The sequence below is a fragment of the Puma concolor genome, chromosome C2 (genome assembly GCF_028749965.1).
Source record: "Puma concolor isolate L17-30 chromosome C2, mPumCon1.1.hap2, whole genome shotgun sequence".
In the NCBI taxonomy this organism is placed as follows: domain Eukaryota; kingdom Metazoa; phylum Chordata; class Mammalia; order Carnivora; family Felidae; genus Puma; species Puma concolor.
Window position 1 is genome coordinate 111,464,798 of NC_141675.1, and position 24,847 is coordinate 111,489,644.

Below are 24,847 nucleotides of genomic sequence, written 5' to 3' on the forward strand. Positions count from 1 at the left end.
ACTATGTGCACATCACCCACGAGGCCAGTGCCAGGGCTCACTGTACAAAAGCCTTTAGTTTGGGGAAAGCCTAGAGGCAAGTCTTAGTGATTGCTTACACATTTAGTGACAAGACCAATAGCTCAGAGCCTAAACGCACCAGCACTTACATAAAACTCTGTTTTACCCAGCATTAAACTGTGTCATGAAATTTTTTTAAATTAATCAAAATTAACATCTTCTCTTTTGTTTTACCTTTTCTTTTAAAAGCAACTTATGATGTTTTCTCAAGCCCTACAACATCAGATGAGCCTGACATATCAGAACCCCATACAGGTATACCCCGCCTCTCAATTCTCTCTTTGGAAGCCAAATATTCTGACAACACTACGCCTCATTCTTGCTTTAACTTGTGCAGAGTGAAAAAGCATACTCTTCAGGGTTCTGCAGGAGAGAAGTGGCAGTCTGTGTCAGTGAGATGGATTCTACCCATTTCTCTGTTGAGCGATTACTTCTTTATCAGTAATAAGCTCTGCCACACGTGGGAGATGCAGATAAATTTGGTTGCCACTGACCCAGAGTAATGTATTAACAGAATCACTCTAAAAAGGTTTTAGATTCTTAGGGACTTTTCTGTAGAGCAGTGGTTCTCAGATGGGGATGATGTTTCTCTCTTCTCCCCCCAGAGGCATTTGGCAACAACTAGAGACATTTTTGATTGTCACAACTGGGGAAGGTGGCACTGACTTCTAGTGGGTAGAGGCCAGGGATACTGCCAAACCCTGCAATGTACAGGTCAGCCCCCCTCCCCCCAACAACAAAGAATTATGCAGCCTTAAAAGGCAATAGTGATGAGCTGAGAAATCGTGCACTAGAGCAATCATGTCATTCCTTGGTCTATAGAAGTTCAGTTGGATCTGATCTTTGGCATTCTCCTACTGATCCACATACAGTGAATGTAACTCAATCTAATAATTCATTTTAGCAACTGTTTATTAAGCACCTACTAAACTAGGTACTAAGAGAGATTCCAAGTCAATATGAGTGGTCTCTGCTAGACATAGATATATGTCTGATATTTTTGTATATTTCGCCTGATATCCACATTATTTGTGCCATGATAAAAGCAAATAATTTTAAATAGCAGAAAATAAGAGAAAAAATGGAATAGAGTGTTGAGTGTGTTCACTTAGAAGTTAAACAAAGGTGAGAAACCAGAAAAGCCAACTGAAGACAAGTTGAATACATGAAACGTTTTTATAATGGTTTCTAATGTTTAAAGTATATATGTTTTTTAAAAGTGAGTTCATCTTCAGCTCCTAATGAATCACTAGTTTTAAAATGTTGGTCAGCAGTCGTTCAAGTGTTCGTGATACTTTTCCCCATATGAGGAATAATTTATTACTCATGAATTTGTATTTTATTCTTGGGGCCTTCTGCTTTTATAAATGTTGACATTTATTCCAACAGAAACAAGTGATCCATTTCTGGATTCTGTCCCACCTAAAACTTCTAGAACTCTTGAACAGCCAAGGGCAACACTGGGTAATGTTTTTAACAGAAAAATCCTACTTTGTTTTCCATCAAGAGAAAATCCATGTGAATGCCATTCTTCCAAATGATCATTTCATTCCATCACATTTAATCATTTATTTCATTCCTATTTCTGAATATCTATATTTTTTCCTGTAATGCAGTCATCTTATGTTCCATTTTGGGTGTGTGCACCCTCTCTTTCTCTCTCTTTTTGAACTCTAATAGATGATTATTTTTTCCATCCTTAAAGGAATGAAAAGCTTTGAAAACTGCATGGACTCTTCATCATCCATATCATCCCATCTCATGTGTTTATGGCCTGTATCACCTCTCTTCCATGTGTTGAGTCTGCCTGGAGTGAACTGCTGAACAATCATCATTCTGACCTTTTCTTTAAATCATTATTTCATCCACCAGCTTTCAACACTATATGCATTTTACATTCTTAATCATGGACTTGTAGCATGTGCTTGGTAACACCATCTAAAAAGCATGTTAAAATCCTTAAAATACCTCTTTTTAACTGGAATGACTTGGTGGGTGGGGTGTTTGTATTTTCAGCTCCAAGTGAAACACCATTTGTTCCTCAAAAACTGGAAATCTTTACTAGTCCTGAAATGCCACCTACAACACCTGGTAACTAATGATGTTTTTATTTGTATACTTTGAAAGAACAGATAAAATGACCAAAAAGAATCTGTTACGTTGGATTTCGAGAATATTTTCAGTAGTAAATATTTCCCTTTATTCTATACCATGAGATTCTTCCAAGAACTAGGTTATCTATCATACTTTGCCTTGTGAGAATCCTCAAAGAATCTCCATAATCTTGGTGTCCATATATTTGAAGAATTATTTCCCTTCTATAATCCTTTCAATTCTGCCAACCAGAAAACAGAAGTGGAATTACAGACCATAGTTATTCTAAAATACATTCCCTTCTATTCAGCATGATTAGATAGCACTTGGTCAGAATATTTTTCTCAAAGTAGTCTAAATATAAAGAGCACCGAGTAGATTCTATATCCCTGGAAATGATAAGAAAAGATGGGTAAGAAAGATAACACAGCCTACATTCTATAATGGTCTAAAAGTTATTAGAATAATGTAATTCATTAACTCCTGGTGAGGTTAGTAATGAGCTACAGAATTAAAGAAGTTCTGAACTTCCATTCTCTAAATCCCAAATATTTGTGTTTGTCCTCTGTTGTTTGGTAAATTATCTTTTGAGTTCTTAACTGTACCTTGTGTTCTTGAATCCCTCAAGAGTGCTTACCTCCCAGTACATTTAACTCAACAATATACCTTCAGTGTTCATATAGACACTTAATTCATTTTGGCCCAATCAGCACATTTATTGAGAACCTTCTGGGTATAAAGCACAGTGCCTGGCATTCTGGGCATACAAAGAAATAAAAAGCAGTTCTTGTACTCAAGGAGTTTACAATTGTGACCTGATTGGCCTCTGTGCAATATTATTTATCAAAGCTATATTAAATCTTCTTTCAGCTACCCAGCAAACTACATCTATCCCTTCTACACCTAAACGACGCGTCAGGCCCAAAAAACCAAGAACCAAACCTGGTAAATAATGGTCTCTTTAACTTCTCAGGATACTTAATTCCAAATACATAATGTCTCTATTTTCTTTTTCATAAAAAGAAGCTATGTGATTCTACAGGTCAAAGTTTCTTCACAAAATTTGAAATTAGCTGAAGATGAATTAATGCAAAATGACAAAAATCAAACAATTTTTCAATAAGACTTCATTGAAAATTAAGTCCGTGATCTTCTTGCTTGTGAATTTCGGTATAAACCCAGAAACAAGTCCTAATGTCTTGTTAGTGTTAGGAAGTAAGATAGTTAGTGTGACTCATTTCCTTGGTATGCATGTATATTTAGGTGTTTATTAGGCTAGCAGTTGGTGTTTGGGGAGCCTACTATGTTTTCAACTGAGCTAGGGCAGTGGCTGAGAGGAGAGACCATGACTCTGACTCTCCAAATGCTTATAATCTCAAAAAGATGCTACAGCAGAAAATGAGAGAGCTGCTTGTGAGACTATAATACTTGTGCAGAAGCTCAGAAAAAGAGTTGAGGATGTAAGCTTCAAAATATGTGTAGGGTTTAGACAGAGGAGAAGGAGGAGGGAACACATCCCAACACCGAATTTGCATGGTAGAGGTAGCTTATCAGGAGGTACTATTTTTCACTGTCAAATGATACACTCAGAATCATGCCCAACAAATCAGGTTTTGCTTATTCCATGATAGTATACAGTTTTTTTTATTGCCTTTGCTATTAGGACTGAACTTAGAAATTATTTCCCAAAACCTGTACTCACTGTTGTTGTAAACACTGACAAATATGGCAGGATTTGAAAGGGTCATTCAGTTATTCTTCGAGCGATTATCTTTTTATTGTCTGTAGGATATCTTAATATTTTTATTTCCTTTCCATCACCAGAAAGAACCACAAGTCCTGGAATAATTACATCTAAAATTCCTAAAAGCCCTGAACCTACATGGACAACACTGGGTAATGACATGTCCTTAGTAGTTAGATGTGTTACTTAATTTTACCATGAAAATCCAGTACCTTAGCTTTTGTGTAATGTCTCAGTCACTGTGCTAGTTGGATAATTTTGACAATTGTGATGATTTCATAGAGTACAGCAGCCCTGTGACTTTCATGGTTTTGGGTAATTTGTCCCATAGTTAATGTACCTGAAATCAGCATTCAGACATTATCCTGTACCTTGGAAAGCTGGAAAACACGGCTGCTTCATCACCTTCCATAAGTCATTGTATTTGAAGTAGAGTCCTAAACACAGTTCTCCATTTTTCTGAGTAAGATCCTCAAGTTCAACTTCAGACTTCATTTGGAAGAACCGTGTTCTATTATGATGTTAGTAGAATTTCTTTGTATAGTAGATCATGCATTATATCTATCAGTGATTATCAATCTTAAACATGCCTTCTTTCTGGTGCTTAAAGACTTGTATGTGGCTGAGAAATGTGAAGTAAGGGAGCAAAATGATTCCATAGATTTTTTTCAAAGATAATGGATTAAAATAATGTTCTTTGTGTAGTTATTGTTGCTATTTGTAGCAATGCTATTTCTGTTAGTTCAAATATGTCCTGAAATGTTTTTTTCAAACCAGATGAAAATTTATCACTTTATTCATTCAGTGTTGTTCTGTAAAATATTCTTTCAGTGGAACACTTGCAAAACCTTCCAAGATGAAGAGTTCATTCCACTTAAAACATAGCTTTTTCTTTTGTGGCTTTAGACACTGAAATGCCCAAATATTGATTTGTTGATTATTTTCTTTACTTTTCCAGCTCCCAGTAAAACACAATTTATCTCTTTGAAACCTAAAATTCCTCTCATCCCAGAAGCGATAGACACCAAACCTGGTAATTACCCTGAATTTTTTTTTTCCAAAAGTAGGGTTGAAAATTTATTTTATGCCACTCTTTGGAGTAAGAACTTCTGGTTTGTATTTTGCTATTTGATGCAATTTTTCCATGAAAAGTACAAAAATGCAATGAAATGATCTCCTTATAACCAGCCCTTCTGATATTATGGCAGCCTCATTCTGAGCTGTTGGGTGGATGACCAACCCAGACAAAATACAGAAATACAGTGATGTGAGTGATTGAGGACTCCCTTGTCTAAGACAACGAAATAGTTTCCAGTACCACAGTTGACTGGAATTCTGATCACACTAAACAGCCTTTCAGCCTAAAAAGGGAGAAGTGTTTCCCTCCCTTAAAAACTCTGCCCTTGTTTTAGAGCTTCTCAGTTCTCCAGCTGCAAAATCAGAAAGGGTAGTATTTTCCTAATGCTGCATTACTTCTTTCTGAATTGAAGCTTATATCTGAACACTGACATTTGTTTACTCCTCAGGATATAACAATGATGGTTTGCTGAAAAGAAGGCTCTTTTGCAGGGAGGGGTTATTCTGTATATGTAATTAAAAACAGAGACAATTCTCTGCATATCGATTGCAGGACATATTGAATGACCAAATCTGCATTTTATTCTGTCTATCCAGAATCTATACAGAAATTTAAATGTTGACTTATGAGTGTCCCTTTATATATAGGAATTTTGTTGCTATTCATCATTTTCATCCAAATTTTAAACTCTTAGCTTCTGGAAGAATATATTTCTCACTGTCCTATTCAATGGATTTTTCATTAGTGCATGTTTACAAAGTAAACAATGATTGAACCAGAGATTTTCTACTTAAGCAGGCATGATTTTTTTTTTTTTTTTTGCAGTGAAATGTGTAAGGAAGAAAAATGTAACTGCTCAGAAAAGGAATTGTTATGACTCCCTTCAAAGAGGCAGTGAGATTTCCAGGTGTAGGTGTCAGACCAAAGGAAATGAGGGATTAGTCAAAGGGATGTGTAGTTAGCACTGTGACCATGGGTGAGGTCTTCATGTTGGAGAAATGGAATTAAGTACTCTTACTCCGAGAGGTTACTTGGAGAAAGAAGCACATAGCTAATGAAACTGAAGGCCCCTAACAGTTTATTTTTTAATGTTTTATTTATTTTTGAGGGAGAGAGAGTGCAAGCAGGGGAGGGGCAGAGAGGGGGTGGCATAGAGGATTCCATGTGGGCTCTATGCTGATAGAAGCAAGTCCCATGCAGGGCTTGAACTCACAAACTGTGAGATCATGACGTGAGCCAAGGTCAGACACTCAGCTGACTAGCCACCCAGGCGCCGCAAGAGCCCTAACAGTTTAAATCAATGAACTCCAATAGCTATATGACAGAAGGATTTAATGTACATTTATTTAAAAATCATGCCTAGAGAGCTTTGGGATAAGATAAAAACTGTTTTGTTGTATTTTGAAAGGGAGCTATTACTAAGTGGATTGAGAAATACTATTGGATGTTTAGACCACTAAATTTAAATACATGTCTCTCTGATCTAATTATTCCTGTTAGTATAAGATAAAAGTTGAAAAAAGCAAAAAAGTCTGCATTTGATCTTAACGGTTTATACATGATTAGTTACATTATTAATTTCAGTCCTTTCTAAAGAAAGGTTTAGTAGAAATTCATTAATACAAATAAGGGGCGAGGATGTGTTCCTATCCATTTAAGCTACTTGAGCAAAGAGACTTGTTAATTTGACATTTCCTTTTAAAATGTGGCCAATTATTTGGAAGCTAATGAGTCTCTATTCCTCTGGTGTGTACCTTCTAATCACTCAAGAATATCCACGCTTTTCCCCCTGGCATCAAATATAACCACTTCAGAATCTGCACCTAAAGTTACACAAACTCAAATTGACCTCCGGTGGTCTGAGGCAACACAGAGTAACAACAGGATCTCTGCAAACCATTGCCTGGGTTTTAGCTTTTTAAAATATATTTATTTTTATTTTAGGGCAGGCCACCATTATAGCTTTGCGGAAGATTTCTGTTTCTAGCCAAGGTTCAGGAGAGCAAATCAACCACCAAAAGCTTTTCTTATTTGAGTGATTCATTGCCTTTCCCACCGCTCTCCTCACACTCTGCTATTTTTCCATTTCACTTTCCATGCAAGTTGCTTTTCCTCTGGTTTTCCTTTGTGGTTAAACTAATGAGTAAAAACCCACATTGGGTTTGGCTTATTTTGTAAGCATAATCCAGTGCTTTCTTGAAAATCCCACCATCTACCATGTCCCAATGTGTCTGCCTCAACCAATAAGAATTTCATCCTTCATAATTAATCTTTAAGATTGTAATGGCCTTCGGCTATTCAAGCTTTTAATGGACTGGAAAAAAAAAAAAGGAGAGACCTTCAATTACAGGTATTTTTTAACACGATTCTCTGACATGGTAGATAGAATTGTAAATTTTTCTTATTGCTCATTACAAATCATGAGCCATTGTATCTTTCTTTTGTGCTGAGGTGACTGGTGTAGTTATTTGCATGCCGCTTAACATTTTTAAACCTTTATCATTATACCTTAAAATTATAAAGTAGAGGAAATTTTGTCAGAAGATATATTTACTTTTTTAAAAAAATGTTTTCAATGTTTATTTTTGAGAAAGAAAGAGACCCAGTGTGAGGGCGGGGGGGGGGGGGGGGGGCGGGGGGGGCGCACAGAGAGAGGAAGACATAGAAGTGAAGCAGGCCCCAGGCTCTGAGCTGTCATCACAGACCTTGAGGCAGGGCTCAAAGTCACGAACCAGGAGATCATGACCTGAGCTGAAGTCAGACACTTAACCAACTGATCCACCCAGACTCCCCAAGAAGATACACTTGCTTCTGATAAACCCTGACTTTAATATTTCTGTGTGCAGGTGAATTGGAAGCTTAATTGATGGGGCTCCATACCTATTTGGTCTCAGTTTCAGTCAGGAACTAAAAAAATACAGATTTTTCTTTATAAAATTTGTAAGACCACATTCTTTAATCTTTGTAAATTCTAAAAATGCTACAAGTAGCAAATCTTACTTTTTCTAAGTTTTAGAAGGCAACTGTGTAGAAATTAAAACACGAATCACAGCCTCAAAATTTCAGAAGAGTTTTTGTTTGCTATTTTCAGACATGGATTTGTTTGGATAGTTATTATATTTAATGTATTGACATTTACTATTTACCCTTTCTCCTGTAGAATCTGAGATATCCAGTCTCCCTCTATCCTCTCTTTTTCTCTCTTACATACACACACACACACACACACACACACACACAATTTTTGCCTTACTATGTGTACTTCAATCTCACACATCACTTTGGCTTTGCCATTTATCTGTTGTAATCTATTTCTGGACAAGTTCTTGAGAAATCAAAAAAAAAATTTGGCCACAGTCATGCTAATGAATGATGCCGCCTTTCAGTAATACCTTGTGCTATTCATTGCTTTCAGAATAAATGAAAATTCTCTACCTGTGATATTTGTTGTTACATTTTCTTTTTTTGTATACTAACGAGTCTCTACTTATTTCCCCAAAACTTTTCACAGCCTTTAGTCCAGAAACATCACAGAGAACTCCTGGTAAATGTAGCATAAGAAATACAAGTAACAAAGTTATTTATGTCCTCTTAAGCTAGTTGGTGGGTGTCATATTAATTAATTGATTTCTGTAAAAAAGGAAAGAGGGGCCTCTGAATGGCTCAGTTGATTAAACATCCAACTTTGGCTCAGGTCATGATCTTGTGGTTCACAGGTTCAAGCCCCGTGTTGGGTTCTGTGCTGACAACTCAAAGCCTGGAGCCTTCTTCAGATTCTGTGTCTCCCTCTCTTTCTGTTCCACCTCCCCAGTCGGAGTCGTTTAAACAAAGATTAAAACAACAAAAAAAAAATTATAAGAAAAAAAGGCAAAGAATCTTCATTTTTTCTTCTGCTTCAAAAATTGGGTTCCTTTTTAAATTTTCTTCCTGAAAGAAAAGAATTCTTTTTGTTCTGTAGAATAAGAAATCTATTGTATCGTCTTTTTATAAGTCCAGATATTGTAACCAAACTGTACTCAGCATGAAGTATCATTTACATACTGCCAATTTGAAACACATTGGAAGGTTTGTTATCTTTCAGAATACTTAAATAATATTTTTATTTAATTGGCTCAGTATCTGATAAAATCCAAGATTACTTTTTGGCTTCTTTGATTTGCTAAACAAAATAGACTAAATTTCATATGTAAACCAATTTGTTCACCAACAATAGGTGCTACCAAATAAAAGGAACATCATATGAATACTTGTGGCCCTTTTTAGACCATACATTCAATTCCTATTTTTTTTAAAAGAGTATCAGATCCAGCAAACCTGAGAAATCCAAAACTAAGAGCTCAGACCTGGTTATAGGTCCATGGGTCTTTTGCCTCTTCCCACTTCCTTGGATGAAACTGACTATCCTGTATGAAAACAAAATGGCAGATGACAAGACACTCTGACAAACCTCAGAGAGGCTACCCTGACCTCCCCTTAAAGCAGTATGTCCCCAGGTACTAGGAGCAATCTTCAGAATATTGAGTGGTGGGGAAAATAGTTAAAAAATCAACAACGAACATCAGAATTCTCATTTTTTGTGATTCATGGAAAGGATGTGGGGTGATTGAGCTTTACTGTAATAAACCATAGAACCAGACTGTTCACCAGCGAGAGAACAACTTTTACAGTAAAAGACATTTATTTACTATTTTAAATGGTTATATTCAGCATGGCCTTTGATATTACCTATTTTATTGCAGCCCCAGAACCTCAGACTCTACCACCATCACAGTCAACAATAGGTAATGAAGTTTCCTTTACTGAGTGGAAAACAAAACAAAACAAAACAAAAAGACCCACCTCTCTTTCTTTAGCACCTTTTATGTTGAACGTTGTCATTAGCTTGGGTTTTTAAAAAAATTATTAATTTTCCTTCAGATTTTTATTTCAGCCATTTTTGTCAGAAGATACACTCTTTGTGCTTAACTAAGCCAAGTCTCTGTAACAGCCATGAAAGCCAGACTGGTTTTGATTTGACACATTCTGTGTTGTCTCTTCTTATATTTGAGTAATATTTCCTGAGCTTGTTTTAACCTGGCTGTTTCCAGTGGAAGACATTGGTTTCCCTCTACTTGTAGATATTTTTGTGTTTTTACTTATAGAGGTGTTTTTCTTACTTTCAAAATTCGAACATTTGCAGATTTTCTTGAAAAGCATTATGATCTTTCCCGGTCTATCCTGATGTGTCCTCGGCAATTCATTAAGAGAAATAGAAAAACTCACCCCAATGTTTATAGCTTCTTTTTCTTCAAAGAGAGCAAAAATTGTGTTCTGCTGGTGCTATCTTAGCCAATGACCCATATTTTCCTTTATAACACAAACTGTTGGTTACTTTATTGCATTCTTACCTTCCAAATGAGAATCATGCCCTCTTTTGTTTTTTCCATTTTTCTCTCCAAACTTAACGGACTACATTTTTGTTCATTTTGTCTAAAAACACAGGAACCTATTAAATAAAAAAGGAATGTCTTATATGGATAAAAGTTTCACCATTTACATATAATTGCTCAACTTTAGAAATTAGAATTTTTCATATCTAATTAGACTTTATAGTTTTTCCTTTGATATTGATTCCTTCCTGATGATTTTCATGTACTCTTAGGACCTGAAACTCCGGAAACCAAACCTTCAACAACATTAGGTAATACAGTTATTTGAGTGAGTGACCTTTATTTCCTCTTTTCCTGACTGCTGGTATTTTTATTAACAGGCTCACATTAATGGATTAATCCATGGATACCTGTTTGTGTTCTTTGCTCTTACTTGCAGAGAAAAAAATTTAAATTCTATAGTGTTATAAACTATATTTCATTTTTAAGAAGTTGCCTTTCCTGAAACAATCTCTGAATTCAAAGACTTTTTATACATACTGTTAACTTGTAAACTTTTAATGCTAAATGAAAAACTTCTTTTGAATCTTAGGCCAAATAAATTTTAATTTGTATCCCTAGTGGCTCCTTAAAGGTACATTTCTCATGTTCCTGTTAAACATACACCTTCAAAATTTTTAGGAGACTGTCTTCTCTAAGCTGTACAGACTTTTGAGTTTTCCATCTCAAAATGGAATAGGGAAAATTTAATCAAAAAAATATTATTCAAGACCTCAGTTAACTGGGTAAATGATGATAGAAAGTTGCAAAACAGAAGAATATCTACTCATAATAAACCAAAGGACTTAAATGTGCTTCTAAGATACATGTAGTATTGATTGTCAGTTTTTTGAGCTACTGCTCCTATATTAACTAGCTAATTGTCTTTCTTCAGCTTCACCAAAGACCAAACGACCAGGTCGTCGCCCCCGCCCTAAAACCACACCTAGTCCAGATGTGCCCAAGTCCAAACCTGGTAAATGTGATGCTGAGGGTTCCAGTTAACATAGAAAATGTAATATATGGTAGCTTCTGATAAAGTAGCTACCTATTACCTAAATAGCTGGACTTTAAGAACCAGTATAGTTGACTTTCATATTTAAGCATCTGTACATTCTATACTTACCGTATATTTTTATGTATTTGTAACTATTAGGTACACACACAGTCAGCTGGCCCACTAAATGGATTATTAAAGTAGGGCACCCTAAAAGTTTGTCGTAGGATGCATATTTATGGCAGATGAGGTGTGGGAAAGGAAGGGGAAGAGGGGTAAATGGGAAGAGTGAAAGGGAAAATCACATTCCCTTTCTTAGGGATGAGGAGTTTAAGAGTGGGGATTAATGTTTCCTTCCTCGAGATGCTGCTTCTTGATATAATTAGTATTCTTGCCTTTTGCTTCCATAGCTCTGGAACCTGCTACGGTACAACCGGAGCTCTTGGTGCCCACAGTCGGTAATTCTCCTCTCCTCCAGTTGCTTTCACGGAATGTCACTTTGGCTCTTCTTATTCTCCACCAGGCATGACTGCAGGGCCACTGCACCATCACAGTTTCATTCCATGCTTTTCCTCATGTTTTCTCTCTGGGTCTGAAGAGCCTGAAGATAGGAGACTTCTTCTAGAAGAATCCTACCTGTGTGCTTCTTTAAGGAAGGTCTGTGGCCTTGGACACAACTTCCTGCTTCTCCACAAACTCTTTGTCTCTCTATGTCCTTCTGTTGAGAAAACCTTCCACTTCTTCTCAGACAGGGACTTCCCTGCTCATCCTGGGCTTGGCAAATGGCAAGATTTTGTTCTGGTGCCATAATTGTCATTTCATTGCTTTACTCATTCCACTTGTAAGACTTTTGCCCTCTTAAAAAGCTGCATGAAATAATGGCTTCTTCAGCTTTCTGTTTCTTGCAGAATTTTTGTGAGTATATTTTGATAACTAGAACATAAACACTATTTTTGGTCTAGGGTCCAATATAAAATTAGTGTGGTCTTTGTAACTTAAGAACATTATAAGTCCCAAACTTGTTTTATTGTTTTTGGTACTAATGCTGTTTGACTGTTGTTAGTTCAATACCATTTCTCAGCATTCACAAAAACTGTGCTTTACTTTGGAAAATTCCAGAACTCTGTAGCCATGTAAACTTCTGTATAATTTAAAGTGTGTATGGATTATTTCCCAGGTCTCCTACTAAACAAGATTCAAATTTCTACACTACTACTTATATGCTTTAAAAAACCTTACAATTAAGAAATACAACTATTATACTTGTGATCTCTGAAATTATAAAGAAAAAAGTCTTACTGTAGTTCTCATTACTTTGCTCAAAGGCACATTTTGAACATTTCCTAAAGATTTTTCCTTTTGGAAAAATTGGTACAAATGGACATATTTCCCATCCTTCATACACCCCAGGAATTAATTTTATTGTATATTCAGTGAATTTATATAGTGTTTTTGCTCAAGTGTATGTGTCTTTAATTATGATAGTTACAGCCATGATCATTATGCTAATTTTTAATACCTTTTTCTTTAGCATCAAAACCATCCAAAAGACCTAAAACCACACATAGACCAGATGCACCTCAAATCCAGCCTGGTAATCACTACTTTCACTGCCTTGATCTAAAACTAGGAAAATGGTGTGTAAGTAACATTAATCTTGATATTCACAGCCCTGCTATGACACTAATTATAGCACCTTTTTCTCTTCAGATTCAAAACCACCAAAGCAATTACTTCCTAAACCCCAAACCACAGCACAACCAGATATGCCACCAACTAAACCCGGTAAACATAATTTCTAGTGCTTTAGTTTAAGAAGTTTATTCTGGGGAATGTTGTTGAAAATATTTATAATTTGTTATACCATATAAAGCATAAAAACCCAATATTATGATTTGGCTCATTATCTTTTCAAAGTAACCATACCAGTTAAATGAACAATCAATGTGTAAGAAGTTAGTTTTACATCTGATAGTCTGACAGATTACATTTTCTTAACATTTTTAGGCTCTGTTTTATGAATTTGGGTATGTGATGAACAGAAGCCTGGTTTTTCTGTATCTGGAACATAGTTGGAAGTGATTTTAGCATTCACCACTAGATAGGACCAGGAAGGCTGACAATGTGTTCTTGTTTTAAAGGCATGTAATCAAGGATTGGCTTCATCTAAAATACCTTGATGGCATTTTAAACAGTAACTATTAACTAAGTGATTTCCTACCAAATAAGAAGATTTTTATATAACAGTACTAAAAAATTCAACTGTTTTGCAATTGAGATTTTCTCCTAAGTTTCCAATTAGTATAAAATTCTAATTTAGTAAGAGAGTATCTCATAATAAATAAAGTTATGAAGAAAGCAATTTATATCAACTTAGAATAAACCAGGTTCTGTATCCTATGAATTAAGCATCAGGGAGCACCTAAAACTTTAGATTTCTTTACTTTTATTATATCTGTTTATTTTTCATGATAGTCTTTGATCCTGCTACATTTGAGACTGAAGCTCCCTCCACAACCATAGGTAATGATGTCTTCCTTCTTGGTCAGTGTTTCTCTGGGCCTCTCCCTCTCATGTCAGTGGCTGTATTCTCTTACGTAAACAATTGTAATTCATCATTTTTTCATTCATTTCCACAAACTGTTGATTGTTTTTAACGGGAAACTTTCAACATCATAAGGCATTCTTATGTCTGCTCAGTTTATAATCCCTGTATGTCATTCTTCCTTTGATCCCCTTCAAAGACATTCAGATTGCTGGCAGCACTTGATGCTGTCAAGGGTCACTGGGGCTGAGAGACCATCCATCCTGCAAACCAGGAAATCTTTGAGAGTTCTGCTTTCATGTGTGTATAAGTTATGGTTATGGGAGAGGAGCAGTTAACAATGTGGTTGGAGCTTGAGGCAATACATAATTGTCTCTTTCTTGCAAAAGTCCTTTCCTCTTTGATTCCATGCTATCCAAATACACCTGAACATTTGTTGACAAATTCATCTTGTCATCATGACGAATTCATACACCTGTTGACAAATTCATCTTGTGCTGATTTCCAAGCAAAATACCAATTCCCTTTTTTGTTTGAAGGCAACCCGTTTTGAATATTGCTTCATCCTGTTGTCCTCGCCTACTACATCTCTTCTGTAGGCACAGATTTCCATTAATTCAGAAGAGTTCGTCAGATGTGGCTTCAAGCAACTCTGCAGTGATGTCTTAGCAAAAGGGAATCTCTATATAAGTGCTTACAGCATGTTCATGATAAGATGTTTATGTTACATTTAGTCTTCTGGACTTAATGACAAATAGAGATGGTAATTTAAATCCAAGGAGTTATAAATCACAATTTCACATGTATGCATAATTCGATCATTTTAGAATGTTACAGAATTATAGGAATCCTTTTTATAGAGCCTAAAAGTCAAATTATTACTCTTGAGATTTTTTTCTTAATCATTTCTATTGCTTGTTTGAATACTCATCTCCTAATTATTCATTTAACATAAGTGAATAAAAAAGGAGAAATAGAGAAAGAGTACCCCATTTCACATGGAGAAAAGGCACAAGTTTATGTTTTGCATAACTGTCACACGTCTCCAATAAACAGACTAATTGAGAATATTTTTAAAAATTCTCCTCACTACCATAATTCTTCAAAACAAATAACAGTTGTAGTGAAAGCCTTCGAAATACTAACAGAAGCTTTTACAGTTTTTCAGAGTAATTTAAAATACATAGTAGCCAACTGACATGTTTTTGGAGCCAAGTTTCCAATATAGTTGGAGTCAAATAATTAAATACAGGAAAAAGCTTTCCATTGGCCTCATAGGGATGCAGAATACAAGAGGTATGTCTTTTTTTGTGAGTTGTATGAATGCCAGAGTACAGCCAAATACCATTTTAACAGCGTTCAGAAATGCTTTCAAAACATTACAGGGTAAAGAAAATACATTTTGAAGATAATTTTCTTTCCTTTTCTACATTTCTTAAATCTCCATTGTTTATTGTATTGCTTTTGGCCAGTTCCCGCTACAGACCTTGAACCCGTAACTCTGAGAACTGAAGCTCCCAGGACAACATTGGGTAATGACTTTTTATGTCCTTAACCAAGTGCATTTTCCACTTGTCCAGTCTATTTCATTACTATCTTGGTCAAGTGGTGTTCTTTTTTCTAAGATTTTCTCATTGCCCTCTCTTATCACTCAACTATATTCTTCATTTTGAATATTGAAGATGTTTAATATAAGTTATGTGATTAGTCACTTGGTTAAACCTGTATGCAGCTGGTACACGGCATCTGTCTTCCATATTATCCAGCTTTATTAGTGCTTTACAGAACCTGTGATTCTGCCCCGTGTTCTGTGGTAAAGCTAAATTTCAAATACAATTAGGAGTGGCTGCTCCATAAACATCAATGTTAATTCTATGGACATCAACCGAAAGTTGTTTTAAGATAGGGCATTTTTATGGTTTACCAATGATTTTAAGAAGTTAAATTTGTTTATTCTAATGTTTAATGGGATGTATGTCTAAGCCAAATAATTTCTAAATATGATCTCACAAAAGCAGGTGAGCCTGGGTCCATCTCCGATATGGACATGCTGTATTTCTGGTTTCCCTGGAGTCAGGATCCTTATTGAAAATCTGACGCCAATAATAATAAGCTTTTCAGATTATTAGAATAATGTTATATAATCCTTCTCAGAGAACTGTCAGCGGACAACTCCCCCCCCCCACCAATTTTTTTTGCATACAGATGACAAAATTCCAAAACAAAAGAGACAAATTTATTAAGACTTAGGAAATTTAGCCAAATTTTACAAAATCTAGAGCTGTGTATCATCCTTTCTTGAGTTTCTGGAGTCATAAGACAACATTAACCAGTTTCCTTCCTCCAGCTCCAAAAACAACACAACGGACAAGAACACGTCGTCCACGTCCAAAACATAAAACCACACAGAGCCCAGCGGTATCTCAGACTAAACTAGGTAAATATGTGGTTCCTGGTACCTGTGGAACCCCTTGGATGTGATACGTGCATGACAGTTTAACTTGCCACCTAATAGCTCTGGTGACCCTTCATTGTGAAGGCCGAAGTCACAAGAGCTCTAGTTAATAATCATGACTGCCTTGTGCTGCTTGGTATCTTCTTGGTACCTTTGTATTTTATTTGCTTTCTCTGAAAAATTATATTTTTCTCTTTGATTCTGGTTTATCAAAAACTTAGTTAAGTAACTAGCATATTTAGTTCACTTAGTCACACATTTTACTAAGTGTTCCATTAGCCTCTGTGAAAAATAGTTCAGAAGTAACAGATCACTTGGCTGAGGAAGGAAGTTTCTTATGTAGAAACTGTTCACTAATAGATGTAAAGGAATATGGGCAGAAGCAATATATCTACTGGGCTTTACCAACTGTTAGGCACATAGTTAATTCTTAGAGAAATAAAAGATCCGTGAGCTGGTAAGTGTAATGTGGACCTCAAAATTTATACAGTTTGTAGACCTGTTGCTGGGATAGGCAGGAATAGCATAAACAGAGGCTGGAAGGTACTATATATGTGGGTGACAGCAGAAGATCGGAATTAGGAGGGCAACCTGAATGGGAGAAAGGAGGAAGACAATGTTCACTTAGCTGATTCTCAGAAATTTTGATCAGTGATGCTACTTTTAGATGGGTCCATAAAAAGGACCTTAAATGCCTGACTTCAGTGATTGGATTTAAGCCAATTGGCTACCACATACTCTCCTATCCTCCTGGGGTCAGGTCTTTTCTGTCCTGGTAGCAGAGAAATGCACTGACAAGTTTTGCAGACTGAATGACCCTCTGTATCTTGTTCTTTTATTTATCTTTGGACAGACGTCTTGGTCTTCTTCCAAAGTAGACACTCAACAAAAAGCATCCTCTATTTTGGCTATTCATTATAGTGTCTGCTTAAATATATCAACTATTGCATCTATAATGACCTAGGGATTTTTTCTAATAAATTATACTTTCACATTGTTTTCTCATAATTTTTTACCATAAAATTCCTTGACAAAAGCCTAAAGATTTTTCTAAGTAGGGTTTTTATTGTTGATGTGTTATCAGATAATATTGAAAACAAGCAGAACTTAGAGCTCTGTGGAGATACTGAAGATCTAACTATTTCATAAGAACAAATATCTTTGTACCTTCACCTCAGAACTTTAAAAATGTTGCTTTTTTGCTGTAGAACCAATACCACACTGGTGAAGTTCATTTTGAAGAAAGTTCAATGACTTTTCCCAAGTGTTTAACGTTTCTTTTTAAATTACTTTTGATCATTGCTTGCTAGAGACTCTGAACCCATTACTCCTGGGACATCTATAGGTAGTGATCTTTTATGTCCTTTAGCAAGTGCTTTCTCTTATTCATTGTTAAACTCATTTGTGGTGCTATATAGACAATGATGTCATACTTTGTCATCATCCTATTACAGTATTCATTTTACAATATAAAAGGCTTTTTAAAGATTGTTTATTAAAGATTTTATTTTTTTATTTATTTTGAGAGGAAGAAAGAGAGCACACACAAGCGGGGGAGAGATAGAGAGAGTATCCCAAGCAGGCTCTGTACTGTCAGTTGTCAGATGCAGGGCTCAAACTCAAGAACCATGAGATCATGACCTGAGCTGAAACAGATTTGGCTGCTTAAACCAATGAGCCATGCAAGTGGCCCTAAAAGGCTTTCCTTCTAACAGAAATGTGTATGGACTGAATTCAGCACCACTGTCTGCCCCATATCCCAGCTTCAAATTGTATCATGTCAATCTGAGTCTCCGCTTAAACAATACTGTTTGTTAGAGCTAAGGCCTAAATATGATAGTCTGTATATCCCTTATTTAGACCCCCTATAAGTTATCGGCTATGCCATGATTTTTTTCAGGCATCTTTTTTCTGTATTGCAAGTTCTAACTTTTTTTCACTTTGTAGATGTTTCAGCAAGTTTTGTATGCTTATTCTAGTAAATGACCAAGTGGAATATTTGCCCGAGCCTAGTTATTTTAAATTATAATTAGAAGTGAATACTGTAGTGTGGTTTGAACTCTCACCCCATCATATTTTAGGAGCAATTTGTAACCAGTTTTGGATTAGGGACACTTTCAAAGAAGTGATAGTTCTTAATCTTCTTTTCTTAAACATAATTATATTGTAATTTTTAATCTTGGGAGAACTCAATTAAAAAAGGAAACCTCTTAACATACTAAAGGAGAAAACATCAAACCAAAGTAAAAGTTTTCTCCACTCAAAGAAACTCTGACAAATTTTAGAAAGATTAGTATATCATCTTAATCAGAGTTTATGAGGTATCAACACTATATTAATCCTAAATTTTCTTCCTTCAGCTACAACAACAAAGAGACCTCGTCGTCCACGCCCCAAAACTAAAACCACACCCCATCCAGAAGTACCTCAGACCAAACTGGGTAAATATGTGATTTCTGGTTTAAGGAATCCTAGCAGTCTACCCCAGTTGGGATCCTAAATTCTATGCACATAGTTGGCACATGTTCTATATATCTCTTAAGAGTAAAAGCTGCTGGTTAGTGAGCAGAACTTGAGATACCTGAGTATCTCGTGCTTCCTGTGTAGGAATCTTCTCCAGCAATGACTGTTTTATTTACTTTTCATGCTATTTGATTCCATTCATGTCTTAGGATAAAGCTTGCTCAGTATTGAACCAACACAATCAATTCAAGTGGACTTCTTTTATTAATCCCCTCATAACACCCATAACCATATTAGTAGCTATGAGATACATAAGAAGTGGGAAGTATGTTTTATCCCCTAGTATGTATTACAGTTGTAAACAAAAGCCATTCCTGCATAAACATAGAGAAAATCACATGAGGCAGCCATGTTTATGCAAGTATGTGGCCGGGGGTGGAGTGGGGGGTGGTGGGGGTGGTGGCTGTGTGTCTATATGTATAACTTCTCAGATGGTAGAAATGCTATGTAATGGGTTAATATCTGGAGCAGGACAAGGATCAGGATATTAGAAAGAAACTAGTAGAGAGTTTGGGTGAGTGAGTGGGTAAGGGAACAAAGTCTGACAAGCAGAGAATATCTGAAGCTGGCCTCCCAGATACAGAATGATTTCTAGGTGCTCTCCTGTTGAGTGGGCCCATAGGATAACTTTAAAGGAGGCTGAGAGGTGTACTTAAGACTTTAAATTTGACCTACGGGGCTTCAGTGATCCTTCTGCACAGGATCATGCTTTTTCTGCTCTTAAAACTGAGGATACCTAGTTGAATATAATATCAAAAACAGGGGTTCTTTCTCACCTTACTGTATCAAATGCCACTCTTTTCACTAAAGACTTAGTCTCTTGGCTGGTGTAGTATCAGCTTCATTTTGGCTATGTCTGGTATGTGTGGTGAACAGACCCTAAAATGACCCTTTACTCTTCAGCCCCTCATACTTCCTGCCTCTTGGTATTAAAGATGTGCGTAATCCATCTTTTCCCTGCCCTTTCTCCCTTAGAAGGCTTAGAAGCATTTTACTGTTAAGATGAATTTTCTGACATTTCATGCATTCACAAAAATCTCTTTGGTTTCTTTTATTGATTTTTATCAGTTCCTACCACAGTCTTTGAACCAGTTTTTCTTAGAACCGAGGCTCCAGGGACAACACTAGGTAAGGACACATTACATCCATCAGCACCTGCTTTTCCTGCTCATTTGAAACCCACTTCATCACCATCATAACCACAGCTTCTTCTGCTTCATGAGACTTCCATGTCATCCTCTATTGTCTGTTCAGTTATCATTCAGTTACTTCTTTGTCATTCTGTTACTTCTTAATATACTGAGGAGAGTTAAAGCAACTCATCTGTTTTTAAAGGAGCCAAGTATGAACTTAGTCTAGTATATGCATCTGCAATTTAATGCATGTGAAAGTACGGCATCTTAATCCATGTAACCTGTTAATCACATTATTTGTTTGTGAGTTTCAAACATAGGAGGGTTGGGGTGAGAGTGTCTATCCTTGGTCTAAGCTAAGTATTGTCACAGCTGTTACAGTGTGGCATGATTCTTGTGCAGATCTAAATTCCTACAATTTTATTATGTGCATCATTTTGTGTTTTTGTTTTGTCATTTTAGGTAATGGTGTGGTCTTCTTTCAGTAAGGGGTGAAATAGAAATGAGCTCAATGATAATCAATTTAAATTATTAGTACCATCATTAGTTGAAATTCACCCTCCATCTTTCCCACCACCACTGTAACTCAGTAAAGTTTTGGAACTTTTATCATTTAGAGATACTTGTGAGAATATCCTTGATATATAAACTCATGTTTCTGTGTGACTTATGTTTTTCAGAGTAATGTAAATGATATAAAGAGGCAATTATCGAAATGGGGGCAAATATATTAAGCTGAAAGGAAAAATTTTCTGAAACTCAAGAAATTAGAAGACATATAATCCTATCCACAGCTTCTGGAACTAAGAACACTCTGTTAACCTGAGGTTTTCTTCCTTTAGCTCCCAAAGTACCTCACCAAACTCACCCTCCACATCCCAAACTTAAAACCACAAGGAGTCCTGAAGCACTTGACACTGAGCTAGGTAAATGTATATATCCTGGTTAAGCCTATCCCAGTGGGGCCCAGAGAAAGTGAAGGGGCAGGTCAAGGTAGATAATGAGAACATGGTTAGAGGGGTTTAGGTGATAGTGAATTTCTCAGGCTTGTGAATGAGAATCTTCTCTCTAAATGTTTATTTGATTTCTCATTCAATTCTTCTTATTCTTGAAATGTTAAATGTGTGTAGTGGAATGAAATAGGTACAGAATGAATATATGTTTGGGTAAATGGGAAATTGTTTCTTGGTAACTACAAAGTCAAGTCCAAGTCATAAGGATCTAGGGTAGGAATTGGCATTTTCTATAAAGGGCTTGAGAGCAAATATTTGGGACTTTGTGAGTCATGTAGTTTCTGTTGAACATTTTTATTTTTTTCCTTTTTAATTTTACAACACTTAAAAAATGGCAAAATAATTCTTAGCTTTACATGGAATATATGAAAATAAGCTATGGGCAAGATTTGGTCTATGGGCCATCGTTGGTCAACCGTTGATTTAAAGAATCAATAATCAGAGTAGGCCAGAATAGTTGGGAAGGACTGAGCATTGAAATCACTATAGATTTAGATGGCTGGGGACAAAGGGGATGGAGAAGTACATAAAGGAAGGACACGTGTGGAGGGCCAGTGAGGGAAGGCAGAGGCTTTTCTCACCAGTTGAAACTCTAGGGCTTCTTAGTTTGATCAGAAAGGGCATTTTTCTGAGGCTACTGTAGCTAAATGGGCCCAAAGGACCAGTTGAAAGGTATTTTTAATGTTGGCCTAAGGAGTTTGAATTCATTTAGTAATGATCAATGTTTGTATATAGTCAGGCTTTGCCTGAGCATTGGACAGAGAGCTACCCTGCTATACCTCAGACTGAATGCCCGTCCCTTCTCCTGTTCTCTTAAGTATTCTGGTAGGCAAAGCTCACTGTCTCTTTCCAAAGACGAGTTCTTAGCAAGATTGATGTGGTCTATTTTGGTACATTACTTAGACTAGGATTATCAAAGAGTGAGACACTACAGGGGCACCTTACAGGGATAATTATCTACTACAAAGACCACTCCTACTATGTGATGAATTGGTACCCGCGTGCAGAGATGCCGTATCTCTCAGCTCAGAAAGTGAATAGTTTTTGCTTTGTACTCTAGACACATTAGTACTTAGGTACAATTAATTTTGCAGTTCTGAGATTGTATAAATATTTAACATTTCATTTTTGTTTTTTATTATTTTTGGTCAGTTCCTGCTATAATCTTTGAACCAGTCACTCCTATGAAAGAGACTCCAGGGACCATATTTGGTAATGCCATTTTCTGACCTTCAGCAAGAGCTTTTTCTGCTCATTGTCAAACTGATTCCACTTGTCATTCAACTACATTCTTTATCTTATGAGTTGAACATAAGGCCCAAAATGATGCTTCACTCTCTTGTTCTTAAGAGAGTCATGCCTGAATCTAGTTGGGGATATCTTTTTGCCCTGTAACTTACTTTAAAATTTTTTCATGCCACCTTCTGTTTTTGTCTTAATCTGAGTTCTCTGTTAAGGCAAATATCATATGTTCATGTGAGCACCTAATCCTGATCTGTGCTAACCAGGCTATGACAGGGAAGTTGCTTTATATATCCTTTGTAGTACTTTTTATCTGCCTGTTTGTTTTTGTTGTTGTTGTTAACTTTTGAGTAATATGTTTTTAGTGAATTGTCAATCAGATAATGTGATCAAGGACAGTAAGTTTAAATAGTAAGCCCCATCCTTAGGGTGAATCTGACTACCCCTTACTCACCACCATAGTTTAGAAATAGATGATTCTTAATCTTTTAAATGCAGTCAGGGTACTCTAGGAGAATGTGATAAAGGGGTTCCTGACTGGCTCAGTTGGTGGACTGTGCAACTCTTGATCTTGGGGCTACAGGTTTGAGCCCCACATTGGGTGTAGAGAGTAAAAACAAATTTAAATATTTTTAAAATATATGATAAAAATACTAATATTGACTCTCTGCATTAATAACTTCATGTTTATGTCATTTTGACCCCCAAATATCTTCAATAACAAAGGAAGATACAGGAACATAGTAGGGGCAAATTTTTCACACTAGAAATGTATATATTTTATGCAATTCAAGACAAATCTGTCAAGCTTTAGAAAACATTTTTTTTTTTTTAACTTCATGATTTGTAGAACCATCAACTTTAAAGGTTATCTTTTTCCACCTCCAAAGACATCCCAGTGGGAATGTCATTCATAAACCAAACTTAAAACCACTCCAAGTCCTTTAAGATCCTGGGACTGCACCAGATAAAAACTGAGTCCTTTGTTTCAGAAGCCTGAGCTTTCTATGAAAGCTTTGTTTCATAGCCTTACCTATTAGAAGTGTAAACCCACATAACCCTCTGATGAGGGAATCATGAAGAGTCCTTTCCCGTTCAGTGTTGGTGAGAAGTACATGTTTGGAAGATACATAATTTTCCTCTTGCTCAGGGTAGAAGGAAACATGTTTTACTTAGTCTTCAGGCTAGTGGAACACAAAAACTTTTCTTGCATAAAAAGCCTAGAGAAGGGAAATAAGGCAGGGTGCTTTCACAAATTCAAGGTTTTTGTTGGGTACATCAAGTGCTAGACTGATTATGTAAGTTATTGAAGAAGTAAAGCATCATTTTGGGCCTCAGTAGATCAGGGAAGGAGTTTGGGTCGTGACATCACATCAGAATTTGCACAAGTGGACAGGTGAGAGAGAACAAAGAAAAAAAAAAATAGGACACGTTTAGAGGCCACCAGAGGGGCAGAGGTTCTGGGGCTTTGAAGCATCTGTCAAAACATTTTGTTGGTGATTCTGCATTTGGATAATACCACAGGAAGTTGAAGGAGGGCTTGAATGTTGCACTCAGGAGTCCAAAGTTGTTCTCATGAGCATCAGAAATCTCTTCTTTCCACACTGGATAAAGTTTTCCCTGCACTGAGTGTGGATGGGTGCTTTACGAGTGCCACAGACTGAGTGGGTGCCCCTTACACAGTCCTCTTGAGTACCTTTATATAGACACAAGTCACAAAATCTTTCCAAAGATGAGTTCTCAGCAAAGTCTTCATAGCTATTTTTGGTTATTTGTATAACGGCTACTTGGATATTTAGGAATTTTTTCTGCAGCCGTAATTTGATAAACATGGTAGATGTCTTCTTTATTCAACTCCCACTAAAGTGCAAGTTAGTTTTTTACATGCTTTTTCAAGATGGTTAGTAAATGCCTAAAAATGTTCTAGAGTCTACCATATTAGATTCATACAATCCGCTATCTAGTAGAACTGTTTCCCTCTTTTGCTAAACAGAGACCACAGGTAATGACTATCTCAGGAGATGTAGAAGTCCCTAACTACAGTTAAGCCAAATTGGGACAAAATAATGGGTTTTCCTTCATATTAGTTTGCTAAGTCTGCCATAACAAAAGAGACTGGGTGGCTTGAGCAATAGAAATCGATTTCTCACAGCTCTGGAGGCTGGAAATTTAAGATGAATGTATCAATAGTTTTATTATTTCCCAAGGCCTTTCTCCTTGGTTTGTAGATGGTCTCATCTTTCTGCATCCTCACATGGCCTTTCCTCTGTCTGTGAGCATCCCTTGTGTGTCTCCCTATTCTCATATGGTCATGAGTCATATTGTATTAGGGACCTGCCCTTGCAACCCCATTTAACCTTCATTGTCTCTTCAAAGTTCCTATCTCCAAATACAGTGACATTTGGGAGTTAAGGCTTCAACATAAGTATTTGGGAGAAACACAGTACACTCCACATACAGTCCATCTATAAATAAAAATAATAATTCTAGAGGCAATGTTGCACTGGAAAAATACATTTTGAAGTGGATGTTGTAGCTCTTTATACATCTTTAAA

At 36.3% G+C, this 24,847-nt stretch overlaps 1 protein-coding gene across 39 annotated transcripts in view; it reads left to right on the top strand.

Annotated features, from left to right (window-relative positions):
* The window catches only part of ABI3BP (ABI family member 3 binding protein), a 267,443-nt gene that overhangs the window by 148,831 nt on the left and 93,765 nt on the right, over nt 1–24,847 (top strand). For 28 of the 39 annotated variants that reach the window (XM_086675588.1, XM_086675593.1, XM_086675570.1 and 25 more), the window contains 19 exons: nt 250–315; nt 1,450–1,524; nt 2,077–2,151; nt 3,025–3,099; nt 3,979–4,050; nt 4,857–4,931; nt 9,716–9,757; nt 10,618–10,656; nt 11,280–11,360; nt 11,792–11,839; nt 12,913–12,975; nt 13,092–13,166; nt 13,857–13,904; nt 15,399–15,458; nt 16,274–16,363; nt 18,742–18,822; nt 19,973–20,032; nt 20,880–20,963; nt 22,203–22,262. In XM_086675588.1, coding sequence (XP_086531714.1) covers nt 250–315; nt 1,450–1,524; nt 2,077–2,151; nt 3,025–3,099; nt 3,979–4,050; nt 4,857–4,931; nt 9,716–9,757; nt 10,618–10,656; nt 11,280–11,360; nt 11,792–11,839; nt 12,913–12,975; nt 13,092–13,166; nt 13,857–13,904; nt 15,399–15,458; nt 16,274–16,363; nt 18,742–18,822; nt 19,973–20,032; nt 20,880–20,963; nt 22,203–22,262 — 1,269 coding nt within the window. The remainder of the gene's footprint in view (nt 1–249; nt 316–1,449; nt 1,525–2,076; nt 2,152–3,024; nt 3,100–3,978; nt 4,051–4,856; nt 4,932–9,715; nt 9,758–10,617; nt 10,657–11,279; nt 11,361–11,791; nt 11,840–12,912; nt 12,976–13,091; nt 13,167–13,856; nt 13,905–15,398; nt 15,459–16,273; nt 16,364–18,741; nt 18,823–19,972; nt 20,033–20,879; nt 20,964–22,202; nt 22,263–24,847) is intronic. The other 11 variants (XM_086675584.1, XM_086675607.1, XM_086675602.1 and 8 more) reach the window with 8 other exon arrangements.